Genomic DNA, 26,522 nt, shown 5'->3' with positions numbered 1-26,522 from the left:
ATATGAAGTGCACTGCTTCAGTATAATTGGCCACTCTACAGAGCTGGGTGTTCAGCTTCTGTTTAATATCATGTGAGAGTTCAATGAAATATCAGGGTACTTCTGTGTTGCTTTGAACTTCTTTTTGTTTGTGTGGAAAAAATACACATATCAATTTGATTAATAAATAATTTTGACGATTAACATGTTTAATCACGTGCCTTTCTGTGTTTGCGTGTGATTTTGTTTTGTTTTTTTTTGTCAATAGATAAAATAAAGAAGGCATTATATAGACAACACAATCTTCTGATAGGTTGGGACCAAGTATTTGTGATCACTACAAACTTTAAATACCAAAATATGGTGTAAAAAAACAAACAAAAAACATAGTAAGCAGGTGTTGCTGGAAAGACTAATCCAGCTCCTCCTGGAAGCAGTGCTTATCTTGTTTCACTTGATAGAACTGAGCACCATGCTGTACTTGCTACACCTCCAGGTGCCCAAATCAAGCCCAATGCAGCTCCAGCAACCCTGCCTCGCTTTAAGCTTTTCTTTCAAGAATCCCATGGACCTAGCAGTGATGCAAAACTTGAAGTTTGTTTACAGTAGGAGACACAGGAGAAGGATAAGCTGTGTGAAGCAGATTGTGATCTCTGGCTGCAGATGCTTGAGATAGAAGCTGAAAAAGCAGATGTGTTAGCTGATGAGTTTATGCACACAAAGGTACAGTCCCGATTAAAAGCTTAAGATCATTTAATAAAGTGGCAATTTTTTTTTTTTATATCTTTCATGGTTGGGTCTTAACAAGGTTCCAAGTAGAGCTTCAGCATGCAACAAGAAGAAATGGGAGTGAGACAAAACATTTTATTGAGCTTGCAATTTATTGAAAACAGGCTGTTTTACAGCTGATCAAAAGTTTAGGACCACACCTCCAGTGCCAGGATGATTGCCATGATATATGCACCAGGGACACCAAACAACCTCTGAAGAAGTGGATGGCACAACACAGAAGAGCTAACTTGTCCGGCCAGGACTCCACAGTCTATTTACACCTACAGGCCATTGGACACTCTTTCAATGTTGAGGATGTACACATCCTGGACAGGGAGGAACGCTGGTTTGAGCGCGGAGTCAAGGAGGCCATTTATGTGAAAAGGGAAAGACCATCTCTGAATTGAGGAGGCGTTCATCTTTCACCATCTTACAATGCTGTGATTGCAGCCATTCCCCAATTTTCTGTGAACAGTACTCATGGCCATTGATCAGTGGTCATTGATCATTGGCTGTGTCATAGTCTGCGGTGGCAGGCCGTGGGGGTGTGGGGAAGAAGGACCCAAATGCAGAACTCTTGTGATGAAAGCAGTGCGTTTATTTACAGTGCTGTAAATATTACACAATAAATCCCCATGCACTCCCGTGTTGTGTGTTCTGCTCCCGAAGTCAGTGCTTCATGTTCTCCACTTCTGTGTCCGCACACCCCGTGCTCGCTGCCTCCTGGGGGGTGAGGGGATAACATAGGCAGCTGTCAGGACACTCAACTACAGCAGGCATACACTCACTAAACTTGGCTCACTAGGAAAACTCACATGGAGTTTCACACAACGAGTTTCTCCCCCAACGAGGCTGAGCAGCTGCAGGTGCGTGGCATGAACTTCAGGTTTGGCCAGCCACCTGGCAGGGCCACACCCACCAGGCCTGAAGGTGCCTGTCACCCAGCCTGTCAGCCTTACAAACATGGGAACACATGAACAGCAGCACAGTGCAGCAAAAACACATGTAATATAATATGAGTCCACACTGCTCATGGACCCTGGGTCCCTGGAACTGACCTCACAGCCCATTGTTCATTCCATGGGCTGGTTTCAGTCATTATGCAAATATACTGTTTATAAGATTGGGGAAACCTGCAGTCAGCTGAGACAGAATAAGTCACTTGGATGAGTGACAAAACGTTTTTACCACTGAAAATGCTACGTCCAGATGAACAGTATCAACCTTTTGGGATTCACTTACCTGGATGATTCAGCATGCATCAAGACATTTTACCTTTGTAATAAAATGTTATACTGGAGTTTTGATCTCCTGACATTTTACTGTGATTTAGGGTGTGTGTGTGTGTGTGTGTGTGTGTTCTTCTTTGCTGGGATTTTTTTGTACCAAAGGAGAATGCACACATGGCACACAGCCCAGATCTTGTGTGGGGGAGAAAAGCCTTCAGTGTTTGGTCTGGATGACTAAGCAAAGTCATCCTTAGTCATCCTGCAGTGTGGCTTGTAGCTGCAAGGGAAGGGTGGAGCAGTGGGTTCAAGGAACAGTATCAGGGGAGGCTTGCTGGCATCCATCACGCTAACCATCAGTGTTAACTGACTTTAACATGCATGATTTAAAAAGAAGTTATATTGAGTATATTGTGATTGACAAGGACAGAGTCATGACGAGAAAAAGTTTCTATGGACTGAGTTAAAAGGAGATCATGCTGAAATAAATATTCAGGAATATGTGAAATGGCAGAGGCCAGAGGTAATGGCGGGACTTGAGACCACTGGCTTAAGCTGTGAAACATGGAAAGTCAGATAGATTTGTAGTGAGGCAGTCAACTTCAATCGGACTGCCGAGGGGCTATTTAATAGCCCCTCAACCTGGACATATATATATATATATATATATATATATATATATATATATATATATATATATATATATATATATATATATATATATTAGGGGTGCAACGATACACAAAATTCACGGTTCGGTTCGGTTTGATACTTTGGTGTCACGGTTCGATATTTTTTCGATACAAAAAAAATGTTCATGCCTTTTTAATTTGTCATTTATTAAAATTATAAATATATATTTTAACTCAAAAGTACAGTTTTTAAATTTAACCCTAACCCTTGTGCGTGTTTTTTATTTTGACAGCGAATGCGCACCTGCGGACCACTTATGTGCAGCCCTGGTTATTTAGCTCGTCATATTGCAGCCACAGAAATTCTTTTGTCCATGAAACCATAAAGCTGCACTTTCTTTTTGCCTTATAGTCTGATTTGTCATAACTTCTCAGTTTTGTGGTAAGCTTTTCTTTGGCTGTCACTTCTTCACCCTGACCTGTCTTATTTGGCTCAGCAGAACTAAAATATATATCTGTCTGTGAAGGTCATCGTAGTCAAATATAAATCCTGCTGCTTTTACACACGCACTCACATAAGCTCAGCGATTCTCTGCGCGATCAACCTCTCACATGTTTAAGCTTGCTGCGGGAGATTTCACTTGTCATGTTTGCATAGTAAGCTAACAATTAATAAGACTATGTCAGAGGAATTGGTGCACAAATTATCATCACTCACAGATCAGTGCTGTCATTGCAAAGTGAAAGCAAAAAAACAAGCGCAAATTCAAACGCGATTTCAATATGTCACATATTGACAGTGGCTCACCGATGCCAATGACATAATTACCCAGCTACATTTCTGAAAGAATGCAAAAGCATTGACATATATTTTTCCTTCCTACAATAGCCCGACGGGCAGGGCAGAGATAGATTTTGGTAGCCCGACTGAAAAGATCGCTAGCCCCGGGACGTCGGGCTAGCGATATTGCGAGCCCTGTATCTGATTGAGGAATCACTCATCTTTGGAAAAAGAGAGTTTATTACAGAGAAATGTCTCTTTCCAAAATAAAAGCTATACTATCCGCTTCTTCTGGGCTATATTCTCAGCAGCGTATTAAACATATAAGGAGAATCATGTGCTAACAGCTGTCTAAATGACTCGGCTAAAGTTAGTAGCATGCTTGCTTGTTTTTTTTCTGCTTCCACTTGTCTTTGCACTAGGATGATGTCGGCGTAAATGTGCAGTCATATTCGTTGTGTTCCCACTAGTGCTTTCAGGTTAATCTCGCTGAAATGACCTTAACGCCACAACACGGCAAATCTCCGTTAACGAGCTACCGTCGATCGCCCCGTGCATGGGGCTAGACGGCCAACACGTTAACGAGCTAACTGCGCTAACACACTAGCTCCCACCCATGTAATTGAGCATTGCATGGCACATCCAACATACTGTTTTACTTTAGTGCATGACTCGCTTACCTTCAGGGTCATACGTCACATGAAAACCAAAATAATTCCAAACGCCAGATCTGAATGAGGGTGGGGGAGGTCCATGTTGTAAGGAGAGCTTAACTTCTGTCTCGCTAGCTTGCCCTGCGCTCTTCCTTCTGATGATGCTGTCTGTGTTGAGCGCTCAGTGAATCTGCGTTTGACTACTCCGCCTAGGCTGCACTGTCGAGCCTAGGCGGAGTAGTCGAACGCAGATTCACTGAGCGCTCAACACAGACAGCATCGTCAGAAGGAAAGTTGATAAAATAAATTAAAAATTTTGTAAGAATGGTCCCCGATCATTGCATCGGGGACCATTCTTAATTTCGTTGTTCTCATGACAATGACAATAAAGTTTCTGATGATCTGATGTATTGTTCGATACATATGCGTACCGAACCGAAAGCACTGTATCGAACGGTTCAATATCGATACGAATATCGTTGCACCCCTAATATATATATATATTAGGGGTGCAACGATATATATATATATATATATATATATATATATATATATATATATATATATATATATATATATATATATATATATATGAGTAAATATTTCTAAGCATAATGACAATCAACAATATAAACCTGACAGCTTGTGTGGGTCATCAGAAGTGGCCAAGGGCAAAAAGCCTGCTTTTGGTTTATTCGCTCTCTCTGGGCGCCATCTACCGCTCCACCATTGTGCTGGTTTGTTAGGCTATCTTTTGGTTCTTGCATCCTTATTCAACACCTTGCATGTACTTACCCTCGTCCATGCACTACTGATACCTAACACTTTAACAATTTATTGCCTGTTCAATTAAATAAACTGGAAAAAGTGTGTGTGTGGACTCTCCTTTGTTTTTTGCCAACTTGAGCAAACTGGTAACAGTAGGAAACAAACATAGTGACTCCTTTTGTATGCCAATTATTCACACTCACATTCACACCTTTGGACACTTAGAATAACCAATTAACCTAACCCCATTAATTCCATGTCTGTGTAAGGAAGCCAGATTTACCTTTTGGAATGTTTTATAAAGTAAAAAGCAAAGGTTGCATGCTTGTATTGTCTGGTCTCCTTACCCGAAGTGGAAACTGCTCTGACCTGGTTCCTTTCTCATCCTGCATTGAATCATATCTGTTATTAACCTCTGTCTCTCTTCCTCAGCATGTCTTTTATCCTGTCTTCCTTCTCTCACCCCAACCGGTCACAGCAGATGGCCCCGCCCCTTCCTGAGCCTGGTTTCTTCCTGTTAAAAGGGAGTTTTTCCTTCCCACTGTCGCCAAAGTGCTTGCTCATAGGGGGTCATATGATTGTTGGGTTTTTCTCTGTACCTATGAAGCGCCTTGAGGCGACTTTTGTTGTGATTTGACGCTATATAAATAAAATTGAATTGAATTGAATTTCTCTCCAACTGATCTAAAATCTGTAGCTTATCTTCAGTTTGTTTAGAATGCAGCAACTAAGGTCTATTGTCACCATTCTTGTTGACCTTTGTTGAAATTCAGAATTGAATTTAAAATTCTTTTAATTACAACTAATGTCCTGCTAATATAACTGTTCTGTTATGATCCTATTTCTCTTTAGAGGCATCCATACTTTAGCACCTTCATCAAAAAGGCAATAGTCTTTTTAGTGAAACTCAACACTTTGCTTTGGCTCTGCAAAGTGTAATATAAACATTTAAAAAAAGTAAATAATTGCAGGAATCGTTGAGCAAAAGGGAGGTAGTTATTCACAGTTGGTATTGTGAAAAAGGACATAGAGAGATAGGGGTGAATGCTTTTTAAACATGTAGGAAAAAATGTGCATCATGTGCTTTCTGCTTTCAATTGACCAGTGAAAAAGTATAGCTGAATAAGCAGGCTTAGTACTGCATCATCAGTGGCTGACAAGATTAAGCGTAATAAGCTGCTTAGTATCAAGAATAGAAACAATAAGAACTGGAACAGTCTGAGAGACACAGGCAATGTAGACAGTGGAAAAGAAGCAGCTGTTCGCCGGCAGTCTGTCTATCTTTTCATGTCTGCTACATAAAGGTTTGATAGCAGTCATCAGGATATCACATCAATAGGTAAGTCAGATGTTTTTCTATTTTTAAAATAAGTTTACTTGGTCAACATGATCCCTATAGAGCAAAGCTTTCTAACATTAAACATAGTAACCTAACAGCTAGGGGTGCAACGATACACAAAATTCACGGTTCGGTTCGATACTTTGGTGTCACGGTTCGATATTTTTTCGATACAAAAAAAATGTTCATGCCTTTTTAATTTGTCATTTATTAAAATTATAAATATATATTTTAACTCAAAAGTACAGTTTTTAAATTTAACCCTAACCCTTGTGCGTGTTTTTTATTTTGACAGCGAATGCGCACCTGCGGACCACTTATGTGCAGCCCTGGTTATTTAGCTCGTCATATTGCAGCCACAGAAATTCTTTTGTCCATGAAACCATAAAGCTGCACTTTCTTTTTGCCTTATAGTCTGATTTGTCATAACTTCTCCGTTTTGTGGTAAGCTTTTCTTTGGCTGTCACTTCTTCACCCTGACCTGTCTTATTTGGCTCAGCAGAACTGAAATGCTTTTACACGCGCACTCACATAAGCTCAGCGATTCTCTGCGCGATCAACCTCTCACATGTTTAAGCTGCGGGAGATTTCACTTGTCATGTTTGCATAGTAAGCTAACGATTAATAAGACGATGTCAGAGGAATTGGTGCACAAATTATCATCACTCACAGATCAGTGCTGTCGCTCTCTATACACAGTTCGCACGATTGCAAAGTGAAAGCAAAAAAACAAGCGCAAATTCAAACGCGACTTCAATATGTCACATATTGACAGTGGCTCACCGATGCCAATGACATAATTACCCAGCTACATTTCTGAAAGAATGCAAAAGCATTGACATATATTTTTCCTTCTTACAATAGCCCGACGGGCAGGGAAGAGATAGATTTTGGTAGCCCGACTGAAAAAATCGCTAGCCCCAGGACATCAGGCTAGCGATATTGCAAGCCCTGTATCTGATTGAGGAATCATGCATCTTTGGAAAAGAGAGTTTATTACAGAGAAATGGCTCTTTCCAAAATAAAAGCTATACTATCCGCTTCTTCTGGGTTATATTCTCAGCAGCATAAGGAGAATCATGTGCTAACAGCTGTCTAAATGACTCGGCTAAAGTTAGTAGCATGCTTGTTGTTTTTGTCTTTGCACTAGGATGATGTCGGCGTAAATGTGCAGTCATATTCGTTGTGTTCCCACTAGTGCTTTCAGGTTAATCTCGTTGAAATGACCTTAATACCACAACATGGCAAATCTCCGTTAACGAGCTACCGCCGATCGCCCCGTGCATGGGGCTAGACGGCCAACACGTTAACGAGCTAACTGCGCTAACACACTAGTTCCCACCCATGTAATTGAGCATTGCATGGCACATCCAACATACTGTTTTACTTTAGTCCATGACGCGCTTACCTTCAGGGTCATACGTCACATGAAAACCAAAATAGTTCCAAACGCCAGATCTGAATGAGGGTGGGGGAGGTGCCCTGCGCTCTTCCTTCTGACTATGCTGTCTGTGTTGAGCGCTCAGTGGATCTACGCTCGACAGTGCAGCCTAGGCGGAGTAGTCGAACGCAGATTCACTGAGCGCTCCACACAGACAGCATCGTCAGAAGGAAAGTTGATAAAATAAATTACAAATGTTGTATTGTTCGATACATACGCGTACCGAACCGAAAGCACTGTATCGAACGGTTCAATATCGATACGAATATCGTTGCACCCCTACTAACAGCTCTAATTTTCACATTTGAATAAGTCACATGTCTGACTTTACTGACATTATTGTCGTTTATTGAAAATCATCTCTCTCAGAAAAACAAAACAAAAAACAAAAAAACAAAACAAAACCAGGTGTCAGCTCTAACTTGTTAACACACTTTGATGTTTTATCTGTTTATAGATGGTGCTCATTCAGACAAAAGGAGGTTTTTTTGTTTGTTTGTTTTTTGCTTCTTAAGCAGGAAACTGTTTGATGCACATGTTAACTGAGTTGCACAGGATTATATACCAGTGCATAAACTTTCTGTACATAACTGGATATTGCCAGGTTATAATTTTTCCTTTTGTATCAGTTTGTTCAACAGTAATTAGACATTTCAATAATTACTAGTGTTTGTATTTTTAAAAAAAATGGTGATAAATACTGAGAATTAAGCATCTTAATGATTTACATTTTCTGTTTCTTTAATAATTGCTTTCATGTCAGTGTACAAAATGCCAAGCAAAACATTCATTAAAACAGTCAGAGCAAACTGACATATGATCTGCTTAGTCTGGAATCTGAAAATGTATTGAGCCAAAATGTGTACATATACCCATAAAAAATACAACACTTGTTTGTCTTCGTTCAGTGTTTTGTTTCCCAGCGGATGTGAGACTGTGGTGGATTTCAGAATGAGCAAGAGGGGGAGAAGGAGAAATAGCAAGAGGAGGAAGAGCTCCAGCAGCAACAAACGTGAGTTGGAGCTTGGGAGGACGCAGTGAGGTTAATCTTGTGCTTAGCTGATTCACATTTTTCTCCACACGTGCATACAACGTGCAAGTACTTCTTGAGACCGGTAGAGGACTAATAGCAGCTTCATAATAGTGGGTTTTATGGCATAACTAGTATAATGTTGAATCCTAATGGGCTTTTAACTTTATGGAGAAAAAGCTAAAATAAACAAGCAAAAGTATTGATCAGTACTTAAACCTCAATGCATGAGGTATCCAACAATCAAGCAACCCCAGAATGAAATTCACCAGTTCCAAAGTAATTTTGTAGTGTTGGGAAAATTGTGTTATATCATTTTATTTATGTAGCACTAACTCACAACAGCATTTGAGCTTTATATTGTTACAGTAAAGGGCCTACAATATTAGAAAGAAACCAGAACAAACTATGAGTAAGCACTATAATACTTGTACTGTCAAACATCCTCTAATATAATTATTTCACTATTTTGCTTTTTCTTTCAGAGAGTATCTCACCATACATCTTTAAAAAGCAGAACAAAAGCACTGTCTGCACCAAAGATGACATTGTTGAAAAGGGAGAAACAGACTCTTTTCGAAAGGAAAATGTACTGTCAAGATCTGAAGATGAGGAAAAATACAACAATCCTGAACCCAAGGAGAAAAGATTTAAGCAAGATTATCACTTGAATTCATTTGCACACCAAAAGAGTATTTATACCAAAACAACAAAGGACGAGAAGAACGGAGTGAAAATAGTAACCTCAGTTTCTGTAACAGGAGATTCATCACCAAATATTATGTTTCAGCAGTCACAAGAACCCTTATCTGAAAATCAAATCCACTCACCAATTCCAGTTACTAACATCCTGAATATTAACTGCACTGGATCACATTTAAAACTTCAGCTTAATACATCTGGCAACAAGACCACACTTGTTTTCATGAATAAAAGCTGGTCCAGTACTGAGGTTTTTAAGAGCAAATTTGAGGAGACATGGATGCCAGACAATGAGTCTTCTGAACAACCATTGGATAATGTCACTGATGAGGAAAAAAATCACAACAATAATGACAAAGATCACACTGGAACCACAAGTAAACAAACTGAGCCTTATTGTGATTCAAAATGTGCCAGATCTGCAAATATATGGGACAATCCAGACTGCAGTCAATGCTGTAGTGATGACAAACAACAAGGATCGGGAGACTTTAAACTGGCAGATCATCTATCAAGCCCACCGCTGCTGTTAAATATTAAACCCCAAGGAAAGAGGCAAAGTTTCCATACAAGTCTCAGTTCTGGTGATGGGTTCTGGCACATCCCCCCACCCCAAGAGTTTGCAGATATTAAAAACAATAGTTTAGAAGGTCTGACACAAGACTTAGCTTCTTGTAGAATCAACACTTCTAGTCCAGCTGTTGATAAACGAGGAGACTTGACCTCCACTGAGGAACTTCAATGTCTATTTTGTGCACAAGAAGAAGAAAGAGGGGGTCTGCCACCTTCTTTTGATGAGTTATCACAATCTGACAATTATGACCCAGTGTTCATGAGACCCTTGATGTCTACCAACAGGTCTAGCTTCATGAAAGACTTCATCAATAGTCAGAAAAGAAAATCCTGGATTAGAAATAATAGTATTGCCACCGTCGAACACAAAGTATGTTCATTACCCAAGAAAAGACGTCAAACATTTCCTGGGATGTCACAGGGTCTAGGACTGATGCAGGAAGATCTCCAGCTACCTTACAGAGAATCTTTTTCCTCTTTGGTCATGTGCTCACTTCCCCTCCAGACAGAGAAGCTAGAAAGGACTGAAAAGGGCGATGACAGGTTATCTGCATTTGGATTAGAAAATGATACATTTTCACAAACCAAAGGGAGTTTAAAACAAGTTCCGGAAATTCTAGACAGCCATGCCAGAGCACAGCCATTGCTCAGTCCATTCTATGTGACTGGTTCTGAGATTAATCCTGAAATCATCATGAACACTGAACACTGTGAAAGACATGACTTCAACAGTCAACATGATACTAACTTGAGCATTTATAAGGATATGGAAAGTCTAGACACTGATGATTGTGAATATACTGTTGATCAATGTGAAGTAGCAGACAGTGGATTTGACCAAGAATTTGGAGAAGGAGAATATCACAGTCCAGAGCCCCTTACAGAAGAGCTAACTCGAAGAGCTTTTTCTATACAAGTCATCCCTCCATCCTGCAGTGGCTCAGAGGAACATATGCTACAGAGTCACCCAGAAATACTACCTGCAAACAATGAGGTTAAAAATGCAAACCAGAAGGATTCAGTCTCTTTTTTACCCGGATATAGCAAGTTCTCAGTTCAGACAATAACAGATGGTGCATTTGAGCCAAGTCTCTTGCAGAGGGACTCACAATTATCCCTGGATAGTTGTCTAAAGAGGGATTTTAGAAATGCTGTGGACGACCCATGCATGTCCCTCTTGCAGGACTTAGATGTAGAATCATTAAACTTAAATGAGGTTACAGAGGACATTAAACCTAAACCAACTAGTGAAAACATGGAAGATACCGACCCTATTCTCCCACTGATAAATGAGAGGACAGATTATCTGGAAATCGACACAGAAAATTCAAGACAACCTGCAAGCATATCATCAGGTCCAGCAAAAGATTTTAAAGACACAGAGGTCCTTGCAAAAGAGACGCTTAGTAAAACTAACAGGACTGAAAAACAGTTTGTATCTAAATGTAAGTTATTTCCATTCATATTCATTTAAATTCGTTTCAGCCAATTAGTTATGTAAAACTCACCTATTTGTGATTCTTCATGACCATTCCCAGCTTCTTTAGAGATCAAGGAGCATCTGAAGCCCGTGGTTCATAAAGATTCGGAAACAAGTGGCTCTGAACACTTGGCTAAAAGGCGAAAGCTCTTCAAAGAGAGCAAGCAGTGGAGCTCTGTTGGAGGAAGCTCAATCACCAGTGACATCACAGAGGAATCAGGTGACTTTGATGGAAAGCTTGAAGGGAAAAAATGTCATAAAGAGTAAGTTTAGTGATTAAATTTGATCTGCCAGTCCTGTAAGTGGTGCAAGCAGAATGCTGTATTATCTGTTTATTATCCATAAAAAGTGACTGGACTTCTTTAAGTTTTGTGAAGATGTTTCACATCTCATCTGCGAAGTTTCTTCAGTTTTATACAACCAGGTGGACAGGTATTCAAAACTTAAGTCGCTTTCTTTCCAAGCTCCTTACACTTCTTTGCTGATTTGACAACTGCAGATATAGAAATGCATCTATATGTAATGAATTGTGCTGTTTAGTGTTCGTTTGTTTGATTTGTGTCTTTCTTTGTTTTGCTAGTATCAGAGGACACGCCTTCTATGGACATAGCATTTCAAGAAAATGAAGACAGGGGCTTTTATACAGAAACATTCCACTCATCAGCATGGATTTTTCAAGGAGATAATGTAGGCTCTGGGGGAATTCATACCAGCCTAACCACCAGAACTCGTGCCGTCTCAAGTAAGCTGTAGCTTTTGTGTTTTTACAAAAAAGTTAACTTTATTTAATTTAATGACAGTAACAGGTCATTTAGTACTGAATCCTAGTTGTTACTGAGAATTACTGAGAAACTCTTGAGTACTGCAGAGATATTACTGTGAATTTAACTTAGCACTACCAGTCAAACGTTTTAGAACACCCCAATTTTTCCAGTTATTTATTGCAGTTCAAGTAGTTCTACTCCAATGAATAGCTTGAAATGGTACAAAGGTACGTGGTGAACTGCCAGAGGTTAAAAAAAAAAGGTAAGGTTACCCAAAACTGAAAAAAGTGCAGCTGTTCGGCAGCAATGGAGGTTGATCAAGCCTTGAAAGCTAGTGCAACTAATTCCTACAGGTGTTCCAACTTTTCTGGATTACTTACAACCCCCTCTGTCTGCATAACAGCAGTGTAGGAACACACTGTGGTACCGTACCCTCGTGAGCATCAGTTGAACAGCACTGTACTGCAGAAAGTAGTGTGTTGCTAAAAAAAAAAAAACAGTGCAAAAAACTAAATGGACAATGGAAGAGAGCCACACCAGCATAACACTTAAAAATGTACGTCTTCCTACAGATAAATTGCAAAGAAAGTCAAGGTGTCAGTGAGTACAGTGGCACTCATAAACTGGGGCAAACTCTGACAGGAAGAGGTCTGGCAGATGCAAAGCCACAACTGAATCAGAGAACAAGTTTCTGAGAGTTAACAGCTTGCGGCATACAGGACAACAGCTTCAAGCACAGCTTAATAGCAACTGTAGTAAGCAATTCTCAGTTTCAACTGTGAAGAAAACCTTCAAGCTGTAGGTTTGACAGGACAAGCTGCAGAAAGAAAGCCCTCGCTAAGACGTCAGAATAAAACAAAGAGGCTTGCCTGGGCCATGAAACGCTGCCACTGGACTACAGAAGACTGGAAAATGGACTGATGAATCAAAATTTGAAATCTTTGGTTCATCACAAGGAATCTTTGGATGCTGTCAAGTAAGCAAAAGGATGGTTCCACAGTGTGTGGCATCAACTGTCAAACGTGGAGGAGGAAGTGTGATAGCCTGGGGCTGTTTTGCTGGATCAGGGGGTGGTGACTTGTACAGAGTGAGAGGCACCCTGAACAGAAACGGCTACCACAGCATTCTGCAGCACCATGCAGTACCGTCTGATATGTGCCTAGTTGGTCAAGAGCTCATCCTATAGCAAGAAAATCAATTACCTCAGGAAAAAAGAACAAGATGGTAAGCTTGAAAACATGGAGTGACCAGCACAGTCTCCAGACTTACTATCCATCAAGCTAGTTTGGGATGAACTGGACAGAAGAGCGAAAACAAAGCAACCTACAAGTGCCACACATTTATGGGAACTTCTGCAACAGATATGGGAAAAACGTTTTGAAGAATATTTGATTGCTATTGTAGAAAGAATGCCATGGGCATGTTCAGCTGTTATATCTGTGGCTACTTTGATGAGTCAAACGTTTAGAATACATTTTGCTCTATAAATTGATTCCACGATTTCTGTGCTTTGCATTGCTTATTTGTAATATGCTTTCATTTCAGAGTGCAATGAGGCATTAAACTGCATAATCTTCTAAAAATCGGGGTGCTCTAAAACGTTTGACCGGTAGTGTACATACAGCGGGTGAAATAAGTATTGAACAAACTAACAATCCTCTAAGTAAATATATTTCTTTCTTTTTAGTAACCTGTCCTGTCTGGAAGTTTTAGCAACCAGATTCATGATCTAAATGCTTTGTGGTGCCAAACACATTTGCTTTGCCAAGAGGAACATACAATTTTGCGTGTGTGTGAGTGTCTGTGTGAAACAGAGAGAGAAAGAAAGAATGTGAGTGCCTGTGCATGGGTGTTTGTCATGAAACGTACTTGATAATGAGGGTGAGAGACTGCAACAACGTCCCCTGGGGACGAGAGACAGACAGGGGAAGACCCCACCCAGTCCCCCAAGAGTGTTGAAAATCCGAGGCCAAAGTGTGTCCCCGCCGGTTTAAGGAAGAGGGAAGCCCACAGCTAAAAGGCAGGAGTGCTAAAGAACCAGAGGCACTAGGCAGCTGACCCTGGCAGAGGCCGGCCATCCCAGCACAATCCGAGGAAATGACCTGGGCGCAATCGGTGGAGCCTCAATGCAACAAAAATGTCCAAGCCAACCAGGCAGCAGGTCAGCAATCACACCAAATCGCCCAGCCAGGCACCCCAGAGCCAGCAAATGCCCATATCCTGTGGGTGGGGCAACAACAACCAGTGGATAGCAGCAGGGAGAGGAACCCCCCCACCCCTCATGAAGCTGCACAAAGACAGATAACCATCCACATCCACCCTGCCCTTCGAAGTGCGGATGAATGGATGATCCCCAGAGCCAACAGCAACCCTGGGATGCAGTTGGCTTGACCCTGGAACACCAGCCAACCTCTGCCCCAGACAAGGTGCAGGAAACACGGGTGCATGAAGACCTGCCTGCTCCTATCTCTGCTTGTCAGTGTTAAACGTGGCCCGTTGGGTGTATGCGTTGGGGTGTGAATTGTAAATAGTGAGTATGACTGTGTAAAAAGTAGAGTGCTATTAAAATGACGATTTTGTGTCATTTTCTCATTATTACACATAAATTAATTCATGTACATATTTGGTTTGATTGTGTACATTGGATATTTACCTAGAAAATTGGTGATGAGTTCAATACCTTTTTTACCTGCTGTGCATATGTACATTTTGCTGCTCTTGTTAAACATCTCTTTCATCATCTTCAAACATCTTCCAGTTCGAGAGAGGACTGTTAAGATCAGCAAAGGGACAGGAGAATATCCCTGGGGCTTTCGAATACAGTTTTCTAAACCCATTGTGGTCACAGAGGTTGACACAAGTAAGTAAATTTCTATATCATAGTGCTGACTCAACTGCTTTGTAGTTGTTATTTTGCGTGTTTTTTTTATTTTCTGGAATTTAAGCATTGCAAAAGTAACCAGGATGCAAATGTAATTACACATTTCGTGGACCTGCTGTTTATCCTCTACCTAATCACACGAGCCAAGGTGTGAAAACAGGTGTGGGCCACAATCAGGGTTTCAGGTGAATCCATTGTGAGATCTAGCCCCAACCTATCATGTGATTTCCTGAGGTCAGATGGCCCAGGATGTGAGTGGGCGTTTAGGCGTCTGGGAAGGGATCTCGAAACTGGATTATAGATGGCAGACAGTTGGTGTTGTAAGGCACCGCCTCTGTTCAAAGAAGGTCGTTTACAGTGGACATAGATGGCTTCTTTCACTCCTCATTCAAACCATCTGTCTTCTCTGTCCAAAATGTGAACATTGGCATCCTCAAAAGAGTGATCTTTGTCCTTTAGATCCAGATGGACAGCTGAGTCTTGTCCCATCAAGGTGGCTCTTCTATGTTGTGCCATGCATTTATGGAGTGGCTGTTTGGTTTCTTCAATGTAGAGGTCTGAGTATTCCTTGCTGCACTGTACAGCATACACTACATTGTTAAGGTTGTGTACGGGAGTTTTGTCCTTGGAATGAATCAGTTTTTGTCTGAGTGTGAGGCTGGGTCTGAAGTACACTGGGATGTCATGCTTGGAGAAGACTCTCCTGAGTTTCTCTGATAAACCTGCTACATAAGAGATGACAATATTGTTCTGCTTGTCCTGATTCTCCCTAGTTGTGTCTGACCTTCTGCTCTGTGCATCTTTGCTGATTTGTTGAAAGCCCAGTTAGGAGAACCACATGTTTTAAGAGCTTTCTTTACATGTGTGTTTTACCCCCTTTCCCCTTCTGGCTCAGAGGGAACATTTTCTGCCCGGTGTTGTAGGGTCCTGATTACTCCAAGTTTGTGTTCCAGAGGGTTTAAGTTTAAAGATATAATTAATCCACTGTTATCTTCTTCAATGCCATGTGGCAACAGTGCAGAGCAGCTACCTGATCTTTGGTTTGTCTGTTTGGGAGCTGACACAGTCTCTAAGTCTACACAGCCAGTGATGAGAGGTGTGTAAGATTGCAACTCTGCTTCCTGGTCCCAACTCTGGATAGTCACGTTTTGGGGGAGGGGTTTATAAAATTGGCCAGATCTCTAGAAATGAGACCCATCCATGAGCTGCTCGATCCAAAGTGGGATAGATGTTTTCTCTCCTAACAAGACTGGGTTTTCTGTAGAAAATTTCCCAATCATTTATAAAGCCCACATCATTTTTGGACACCACTTGCTAAACATGTCATTACTGGTCCAATTGGGGAGGCAACCAAAGAAAACAACTTTGGTGATCAACCTATCACTATTAATTAGCTACATACCACAGACCTTCAAGTTGGCAGTAGTTAAAACTATTACTTAAATAGCCGTCACTTGACTGAGCGGTCTTAGCTAATTATAGGGCAATCTCCAACCTTCCTTTTGTCCCAAGAATTCTTGAAAGAGTACCCAACAGCTAACTGATCATCTGCAGAGGAATGGCTTATTTGAAGAGTTTCAGTCAGGTTTCAGAGCTCATCACAGCTCAGAAACAGCTTTAGTGAAGGTTACAAATAATCTTCTTATGGCCTCTGACAGTGGACTCATCTTTGTGCTTATCCTGCTAGTCCTCAGTTCAGTAGTCGATACGATTGACCACAACCGCCTCTGTCAGTGCGCCCCAGGGCAGCTGTGACTACAATGTAGCTTGCCATCACCAGTGTGTGAATGTGTGTGTGAATGGGTGGGTGACTGATTGTGTAAAGCGCTTTGGGGTCCTTAGGGACTAGAAAAGTGCTATACAAATACAGGCCATACCATACAATACAACAACAACAACAATAATAAAAATAATAATAACAACAACAACAATATTGTTGCAATTAGAGCATGGTGTAAGAATTACAGGTACTGCGCTGCAGTGGTTTGAACTGTATTCAATTCAATTCAATTCAATTTTATTTATATAGCGCCAAATCACAACAAAAGTCGCCTCAAGGCGCTTCATAGATACAGAGAAAAACCCAACAATCATATGACCCCCTATGAGCAAGCACTTTGGCGACAGTGGGAAGGAAAAACTCCCTTTTAACAGGAAGAAACCTCCGGCAGAACCAGGCTCAGGGAGGGGCGGCCATCTGCTGCGACCGGTTGGGGTGAGAGAAGGAAGACAGGATAAAGACATGCTGTGGAAGAGAGACAGAGGTTAATAACAGATATGATTCAATGCAGAGAGGTCTATTAATACATAGTGAGTGAGAAAGGTGACTGGAAAGGAAAAACTCAATGCATCATGGGAATCCCCCGGCAGCCTACATCTATTGCAGCATAACAAAGGGAGGATTCAGGGTCACCTGGTCCAGCCCTAACTATATGCTTTAGAAAAAAGGAAAGTTTTAAGCCTAATCTTAAAAGTAGAGATAGTGTCTGTCTCCCGAATCCAAACTGGAAGCTGGTTCCACAGAAGAGGGGCCTGAAAACTGAAGGCTCTCCCTCCCATTCTACTTTTAAATACTCTAGGAACAACAAGTAGGCCTGCAGAGCGAGAGCGGAGCGCTCTAATAGGGTGATATGGTACTACAAGGTCATTAAGATAAGATGGGGCCTGATTATTTAAGACCTTGTATGTGAGGAGCAGGATTTTGAATTCAATTCTGGATTTAACAGGAAGCCAATGAAGGGAAGCCAAAACAGGAGAAATATGCTCTCTCTTTCTAGTCCCTGTCAGGACTCTTGCTGCAGCATTTTGGATTAGCTGAAGGCTTTTCAGTGAGTTTTTTGGACATCCTGATAATAATGAATTACAGTAGTCCAGCCTGGAAGTAATAAATGCATGAACTAGTTTTTCAGCGTCACTCTGAGACAGGATATTTCTAATTTTAGAGATGTTGCGCAAATGGAAGAAAGCAGTCTTACATATTTGTTTAATATGTGCGTTGAAGGACATGTCCTGGTCAAAAATGACTCCAAGGTTCCTCACAGCGTTACTGGAGGCCAAGGTAATGCCATCCAGAGTAAGAATCTGATTAGATACCATATTTCTAAGATTTTCAGGGCCGAGTACAATAACCTCAGTTTTATCTGAATTAAGAAGCAGAAAGTTAGCGGCCATCCAGGTCTTTATGTCTTTAAGACATTCCTGCAGTTTAACTAATTGGTGTGTGTTATCTGGCTTCATGGACAGATAGAGCTGGGTGTCATCTGCATAGCAGTGAAAATGTATGCTATGTCTTCTAATGATGCTGCCTAAGGGAAGCATGTATAATGTAAACAGAATTGGTCCTAGCACTGAACCCTGTGGAACTCCATAATTAACCTCAGTACTCCATAATTAACTGTATCTATCTAATACATTCAGGTAAATGGAGAGACCTCACCACACACTAAGATTATGTTTAATTCAGCTATAGGTTAGTAAATGGCCTGCATTTGTATAGCGCTTTACTCAGTCCCTAAGAACCCCAAAGCGCTTTACACTACATTCAGTCATTCGCCCATTCACACACACATTCACACACTGGTGACGGCAAGCTACATTGTAGCCACAGCTGCCCTGGGGCGCACTGACAGAGGCAAGGCTGCCGGACACTGGCGCCACTGGGCCCTCTGGCCACCACCAGTAACACGGGGTTAATATCTTGCCCAAGGATATTTGGCATGCAGCCAGTAGGCAGCCTGGGATCGAACCACTGACCTTCTGGTTAGTGGCTGACCTGCTCTGCCACCTGAGCTACAGCCACCCTAGTGTATAGTTTAGCCCTAAAAATCTTAGAAATATTGAATCCAACTGGATGTTTACTCTTGATGACATTACCTTGGCCTCCAGTAGCACTGTGAGGAGTCTTAGAGTCAATTTTGACCACGATATGTCCTTCAATGCACATATAAAACATCACTCTGCAGTTAATCATAATTTATTATTATTCTCTGACTCTCTTGCACTACTTGTCTTTGTCCTGTATTCCTCCCCTCACCACCAAATGGTCGTGGCAGATGGCTGCCCCTTGCTGAGGCTGGTTCTGCTGGCGGTTTCTCCTTATTAAAAGAGAGTTTTATCTTCCCACTGTCACCAAAGCACTTGCTCATGTAGGGCGATTAGATTGTTGGGGTTTCTCTGTTTTCTCTGTATTATTTTAGGGTCCTTACCTCAAAGTATAGAGTGCCCTAAGGCAACTCTTGTTGTGATTTGGCACTAAATAAATAAAATTGAATCAAGAATTAGGTATAAAACATGAGTTAGTAAAAAACTGCAAATTTATACTTTACTTCTTGTTTTTTTATATACTTTATTTTTATTTTATTTTGAAAGTTTTATAATTTTGACATTCATCCACATAAAAAAAACAAAAAACATAATACACACTGACAACAACATCTTGGCACAGTGAAACCCTCATATCTGCCCGGTCTGGGGGAGCTCCCCTCCACCTCTTTTTAGGTGTCTTCAGGTTTTGTGTTACTGCTGAAGTCTACGTAGCACTTTACAGTCCACCCCTGGTGATGTTCGGAAGGGTATTTCCAGTCTATTTTATGCCTTCTAAAAGCAGTGGCCACATCCTTAGCTGGCTTTTCTTCTTCCAGTGGTTGCATTAAAAAATATTTAGCTAAACTCTGGTTATATAACCCACCACCCATCATCCCACATTTCCACCTTCAACAAATCTCTCCCACTTCCTCCAGTTTTTATGAAATTGGTCCCTTTTGAGATTCAAAAGAGATGTAAGTTTTTCCATTCTGTATATTTCCTCCATTATTCCTATCCAATCTTTCTTTGTTGGGTGCTCTTTCTCCAGCCACTTCCTGGTAAGAGCTTTTTTACCCGCTCCCAACAGGATATTTATCAAATATTTGTCCCTTAAGAAGACTGCTGATGGGATATCGCCCAGATACACAGTACAGAAATCCAAATTTAATTTGAGACCAGTCACCAAGTAAATTGATTCGACCATTTCACCATTTCACTGCAGTATGGTTGGATTACTGGGCATTTCCAAAATATATGAAAGTGATCTGCCATATTTTCCTCACAGTTTCTCCAGCAGCGTCTCTCGGTTGACCAGTTTGTTTGTATTTTATTTTGGGGGTTATAAAAAACCTAATAACATTTTTCCCTTCAGTAACCCGAACTAGTAGTTTTCATCTGTGTTCCACATATATTTAACCAACTTTCCTCTGATATGTTGACTTTAGCCTCCATCTCCCATTTAATTTTAATATAATTGGTTGATTGATCTGTGATTGCAGGTTCTGATAAAGTTTAGCTATCAATTTATTTTTAATCTTCCCTTCTAGTATAAGGGGGACTAGGCCTCCACTATGTTCTTCTGTAGTTTTTATGTTACTGTTGAAATAGGACCTGACTTGGAGATAGCTGAAAAAAAAATCTTGGTTTTCCAAACCAAATGGGCTCAGCCCTATGTATTTAGAATGGGAAGGCAGATGAGCAAAAATCTAACTCCACAAAAAGGTTGTGTAATACTTGAAAAAATTTCTGTGCAATTATGTACCGTAAGGACTGTGTTTGCTTTTCTGCTTGTCATTTGTTTTGATAACTTACATCGTGTTGTTTCCTTGTTAGTTTAACATTTATTTATTTCTGTTTCAGATGGAGCTGCAGAGGAAGCTGGGTTGATGGTAGGAGACTATGTCCTAGCTGTCAATGGTATTGATGTCACCAGCATTCCTCATTCTGAAGCTGCTGATTTAGCCAGACAAGGTGTGTTGTGCTATAAACAATAAAGCACATTTGTGGAATGGATTCATAAAGAACCAATATGGAGGCCAGAAGGGTAAATTAGATGGTAACTGTGATCGTGTTGATATTATAGGTCCAGATGTTCTGACATTGACTGTTGGTTCAGACATTGCTCGTGGTCCTAACGCACCGAGACCAGCCTGTCGTGGTTACCTTCATAAGCGTACTCAGTCTGGTCTGATTAAAGGATGGAGAAAGAGGTGGTTTGTACTGACGCATGACTGCTGCCTTTACTACTACAGACACAAACGGGTAAGCATGATACAGGTCATCAAAATCAAACAGTCCACAAAGAAATTTTTGTGTACTTTTGGCGCTACTTCATGGTCATTACAGGATGAAGGCAAAAGGCAGGCACTTTCAGCAATAAAGATGGAAGGGGCTGAGGTGGGAGCAGACACTTCACTTGGAAAACCATTTGTGTTTAAGTGTCATCCTCAGTCTGGTTTTCGAGTTTACTTCTTCTGCGCCACTTCCAACCAGGAAATGAAAAGGTAGAATGACAGATATAACTTTCCAAACCAAACATATTTAAAATATTTTTATGTACCATTTTCTTTTTCTGTATTCTGAATTCTAATTGCAGTTCTTTAAACTGCAGTCTATATTCTTTATTTCTTCAAAAAGCGAAAGAGAGAAATTGAAATAAAAACCATGTTTAAAATCTTATTTGTCTTGTTGGATTCCAGATGGCTGGAAGCAATGGAGAAATCTACCCATACCATTACACAAGTAAGTTCTATATTTTCATAAATCAAAGAGGGCTTGTTACAGAAAATGTTCATTTAATTGCATATAACATTTACCTCAGATTGGAGTAAATAGGTCATGTTGTTGATTGTGGTGGCTTACTACCAGTTTAAGCTTAAACTGATCTCAAATAACTCTTATGTTTTAGAACCATGTTTGGGTGGATGTCACTAAACACAACTCTAATCTGCCCCCGCTGGCTGTAAAAAATCCAGACTGTCTTGGATTGCTTCATAAAATGGATAAAAGCAAGGATTCCTGGGTACAGCACTACTGCATTCTGAAGGATGGGTGCCTCTACTTGTACAGTGGCATCCGTGCAACTCACGCACAAGGTACAGCTCTACATCATGTTTTAAACACTGACATGGAACATAGCAGTGGCAGTTCCAGAATTATAGGAAGGGAAAAATATTTCTGAGAAAAATAATGACAGAACTGGTGTTTTATTGATTTTTTTTTTTTTTTTTTTAGCATTTGGCAGGTGGTACTGTGATGTCTGTCTTTGGTGACAGGGGTTGGCTGCAGCACCCTCAGCACCCCTGCTTCCCACAGCCTTGGACAGTTCTGTTAAAATGTTTAATGTTGATGAAAAAAGGCTGCAAAAAAATTGACTGTAATTATAAAAACTATTTGATGTCATATAAATGTCACAAGCAGAAAATTCCAGAAAGTACCAGTGCTGGGCTCTCAACAACAAAACTGAAGTTTGCAATAAGATGTTAACAATCAGTAAAAATTAAGGGTGTACTATCAACTATATCATTTTCAAAGTCAAGATTCCAGAGTTTAAGCTAGTCTTACTTATACAGTGTTGATCAAAAGTTTCAGACCACTTGAAAAATGGCAAAAAACATCATATTTTCCTTGGTTGGATCTTAACAAGGTTCCAAGTAAAGCTTCAACATGCAACAAGAAGAAATGGGAGTGAGACAAAACATTTTTCTGAGCATTCAATTTATTGAAAACAATGCTTAAACTGAAACTGGCTGTTTTACATCAAAAGATCAGGACCACACCTTCAAAAAACCCATAACCCCCCCCCCCCAAAAAACAGAAATCAAAGATCCAGACATGAACTCAGTAATGAGTAGCTCCGTTATTGTTGATCACTGCAAAAATTTGTTGCGGAATGCTTGAAGCAAGCGTTTCCATGAGGTGAGTGGGAACATTTCTCCAAGTGGTGAAGACGGCTGCACAAAGCATTGGCATCTACTGTCTGAAACTGTTGTCCATTTTTGTAAACTTCTCTTGCCATCCATCCCCAAAGGTTCTCAGTTGGATTAAGATCAAGGGAACATGCAGGATGGTCCAAAAATGTGATGGCATTCTCAACGGCATTAACGTTGGAAACATCCCATGTTTGGTGCTCTTTTGCAAAATCCAAACAGTCAGTTCTGTGGCGTTCAAGGAGACGAGGCCTTTGAAGATGTTTTTTATTTTTGAAGCCCTTCAGTATCAGATGCCGTCTGATGGTTATCAGGCTGCCGTCGGCACCAGTAACGGCCTTAATTTCGGTCGAGGATCATCCAGTGTCTTGACGGACAGCCAACTGCATCCTCCGGCTCATTGCTGGTGAAATATTTTTCGGTGTTCCACTTGACTTTTTTGTTCCATAACCCTCAGGATCATTTAAGAAATTCCAAATGACTGTCTTACTGCATCCCACCTCAGCCGTGATGGTGCGCTGCGAGAGACCCTGCAAAATATGATTTTAAACTTTTGATCGGGAGTGTACTACAGGTGAATTAACAGCTTACTGAGCTTTATGCAATAGCAAATATTTTCGTATCTGTACACTAAAGGTAATAGTTATAGGAATAGAAATAGAAATTCAACTTCTTTTCTCAAAATAGAATTACTTTTGTCAAAAGTGTAACTTTAGTCTTAAAATGATCAATAATATTATTTTTTCTTAATGTGGCCCTAGTACTCGTCTGTACATTTAGAGTGGTGTTATTATTACTTATCTGCTCCTCTGTGTATTAGGAATTCAATCGAGTTTTTTAGAGACACTGCTAATGCCCCAGTTTTTAAATTCCAAGCCAATCTCATAGCAAAAATTGGTATATTCATTAGAAAAGCAAACTATACGCTCATTTTCATTAATAGGTTTATTTGTGTCAGTTATCATGACTTTATAACCTATACATTTCTATAGGAGTAAATAAACTGCCACAGGAGTGTTTTAAAATCTGTCTGTGAAAATTTTTAACTCTTTGGTCATGTTATTCTTGTCCTATTTTATTCCTCTTTTATGTTGGGGAAACAAATAAATATTCACTCTAAAAAATACTGTTCTCATAAACTTTGTTCATGCTCTTTATCTCAACAACACACTTGACGGGGAAACGTTAATGTGACACAACAAAAAACATCAGCGCTATCATCAGCATTGGCTGTTTCTGATAAGCTGGCAACAGTCAACAAGGCTGATTTTCAGCTCATATATATATATATGTGCATCCACAGCAAGCGGCAAGTTGGTGACAGCCTATTTCATGAACTGGTGAATCAAAATAAGGATCGAATAAAGGCTCAAAGGAATTCTGTATATTAAATAATGGATCTCTGTGGGTTTGTTAGACCCATGTTCAACATGATACAGATGTTCTAAAACAGGTCTGTGTGCAATGGTGAGAAACAATTTATTGTATACACTCTTCTCTAATTGGCCAGAAACTGTAGTACAGAAACATACTTTTTCACCTTGGTCTTATATAAATTATTGTAACAGCCACCGTGGAGCTTTTTTACTTTCTGTTTCATATTAGTTTTATGCCTTACCAGCATGAATGTAATGACATAAATACAATGTAAAATGTCACTAATGTTTATTCCCATTTTTATTTTTTAGGTAAGGACAAGTAAGCCAATCACTCAAACCTATTGGTTATGTCTCACAGTGTTTTGTCCCTTAAAATCTCACTTCAAGTGTCTGCATAACCACTTACCAGTTAAATGAAATTATTTTTATAATAAATGCTGAAAGGTGGTTTTGCTCTTTTGATTGAAAAAGGAAAGCAAATACATGACCTGCTGCTGCGAATGAATGATCTGGTCTGGTGACCTTCCATTGTGACTACATTTGTGAAAAAAATGGAACATATATTCATCTTATCATCATTTCTTCAGGTGGCATCTACCTTCAGGGTTACATGGTGCGAGAGCAGTCTTATGGAGCCAAGAATTCAATCATTGAGCTGAAACCTCCATCTGATGAGTTCAGAACTTTCTACCTGTGTGCTGAAAACGCAAATGAAAATAAACGGTGAGGAACTGACTCTTGTTTTATTCACAGGCTTAGTACGTGAGCTTGTTGGCTGACCAGCATGTCTTCTTAGTACTAGGAACAGCAACCCCTGTGATCTTGCACTTAGTACACCTGTGTCAGTATAAGAGAGCTTTGTATGAGTGCGGTTTAGGTATCAAAAGTGACTGACTTGTAACAGCGTCTTCTATTTGACCCAACAACGCCAGGGACTGTGGTGACATTCTGTTACTCTATTTGTACACAAAGACATCTTTCTAGTGTGTTTTTGTTGTGTCTGCTTCTCAGTGTGCTGCTGCTGCTGCTTCTGCCCTCCGACTCTCCACTCTCTATCCCAGTGTGCTGCTTAAATTAGACGACAATTGCAGGATTTATCAAACTATCTCGTACATAAGCTTTTTTAAATATATATATTTTTAAAAACAACAGTTGAAAGATGCTGTCATGTTGACGTTTCTGTTTTTCTTTACAGATGGATTATAGCTATCAAAGCTTCAATAAAGAAGTGGCTGCCTTTACACCAGGCACTTCAGCACTACATGAATGGACCACCAGAAGAGACCAGAATGTGAATGAACATGTGTCTGTAAATACTGACAGAATCTTGTGGATCACTGATTAAGCCTCCTGTTTGCAGACTGCTATACTTTCCATATGTGAGGGACAAGATTATTTATTTGATTTTTCTTTCTTCTCTTTTTTTACACTGCTTACTTTCAGCCTTGTTCATTTTTTATAATTCATTGTGGATTTTTGCAATGGATTCTAATTTTTTAGATCAAGGTTGTATACGCAAACAAATGAGGCGTAAAATTTATACTCTATAAATAAATTTTATTATGATTAAAAAACAGTCACATGGGAAAAGTCAGTACATCGCTAAACGGTTCAAATATCACATCGATCACCTTCATCTGTGTAGACTGTATTAAAAGGATTACATGTTTGTTTCCATTTCCTGTGATGTATTATTTTACCTAACTAATCTTATACCTAAAAATACCTTATACCTTTTCATTGTTTTTAAACAACCATGTTCTTTTCCTTTGAAAGCATCCTTTACACGTCCTGTATGCCTGTCTCTATAGACAGCACCAACTACTTAAGAATGCTGAGGATTTTGCAGGACGGTGACATCAGGCTTATAGGCAAAATAATATCTGGATATTAATAAAATTACTTCTGATATTTTTCATTTTCTTAAAGGAAATGTGAGTCATTTTATTGTTTTCTGTGTGCACGTACTTCGGTTAAAAAATGTTTTTAGATAGCTTCGTAAAACAATTCACAAGATTAAAATTAACAACAGACTCAGTGAAAACAAAAAGATATTGATTACATCAGTTTAGCTAATTGCCCTTTAATCTTTAGCCATTTTGTTCTGTACTTCATTTATACTGTGTTGTGAATTCCAAAAACTCTTTGGGCAGGTTTCATTTTTTTAAATTTTTTATATCACATGTTGACATTTCTATGCTTTTATATTAATATGGTGTTTTTATACCAGTTTTCCTTTTGATACTTCCCCCCACTGTAGAACAGACAGAAATGTATTACTGTCACTGTAATAAATTCTACAATCAAGTCCTGAGATTTTGCTTCTTACATTTAATTACCATCCATTTCTTACAAATGTTATGATTCAAATTAAATTAATTTATGAACTC

The 26,522-nt window shown here is 39.9% G+C and overlaps 1 protein-coding gene, 1 long non-coding RNA gene and 1 pseudogene across 3 annotated transcripts; 1 reads left to right on the top strand and 2 right to left on the bottom strand.

The window, feature by feature from the left end:
- Positions 1-1,252: 1,252 nt before the first annotated feature.
- On the bottom strand, positions 1,253-7,663 carry LOC147326466 (uncharacterized). Its single transcript, XR_015130476.1, has 3 exons — positions 7,558-7,663; positions 1,566-1,704; positions 1,253-1,473 (listed from the first exon to the last, which is right to left on the bottom strand). It is a non-coding gene; the product is annotated as an uncharacterized LOC147326466 (long non-coding RNA).
- pdzph1 (PDZ and pleckstrin homology domains 1) lies at positions 6,029-26,446 on the top strand. Of its 2 annotated transcripts, none has more exons than XM_086301729.1 (12): positions 6,029-6,149; positions 8,499-8,602; positions 9,106-11,340; positions 11,434-11,595; positions 11,956-12,117; positions 14,898-14,999; positions 20,685-20,795; positions 20,908-21,328; positions 21,524-21,566; positions 21,733-21,919; positions 24,720-24,855; positions 25,328-26,446. In XM_086301729.1, the coding sequence occupies exons 2-12, from the start codon at positions 8,542-8,544 to the stop codon at positions 25,425-25,427; spliced, it is 3,720 nt and encodes a 1,239-aa protein (XP_086157855.1). In that variant the 5' UTR covers positions 6,029-6,149; positions 8,499-8,541; the 3' UTR covers positions 25,428-26,446. The 2 variants fall into 2 exon arrangements, with proteins under 2 accessions (XP_086157855.1, XP_086157854.1); XM_086301728.1 differs by lacking the exon at positions 6,029-6,149 and having other exon boundaries at positions 8,434-8,602; positions 20,908-21,086; positions 21,171-21,328.
- LOC147326465 (uncharacterized) lies at positions 15,151-19,165 on the bottom strand (annotated as a pseudogene).
- Positions 26,447-26,522: the final 76 nt, after the last annotated feature.

This window comes from Aulonocara sp. 'chitande type north' Nkhata Bay, linkage group LG7 (genome assembly GCF_057382095.1).
Source record: "Aulonocara sp. 'chitande type north' Nkhata Bay isolate Kocher_YH1m ecotype deep benthic linkage group LG7, A_spYH_male_GT1.1, whole genome shotgun sequence".
In the NCBI taxonomy this organism is placed as follows: Eukaryota; Metazoa; Chordata; class Actinopteri; order Cichliformes; family Cichlidae; genus Aulonocara; species Aulonocara sp. 'chitande type north' Nkhata Bay.
This window is presented reverse-complemented; position numbering and strand designations above follow the sequence as displayed.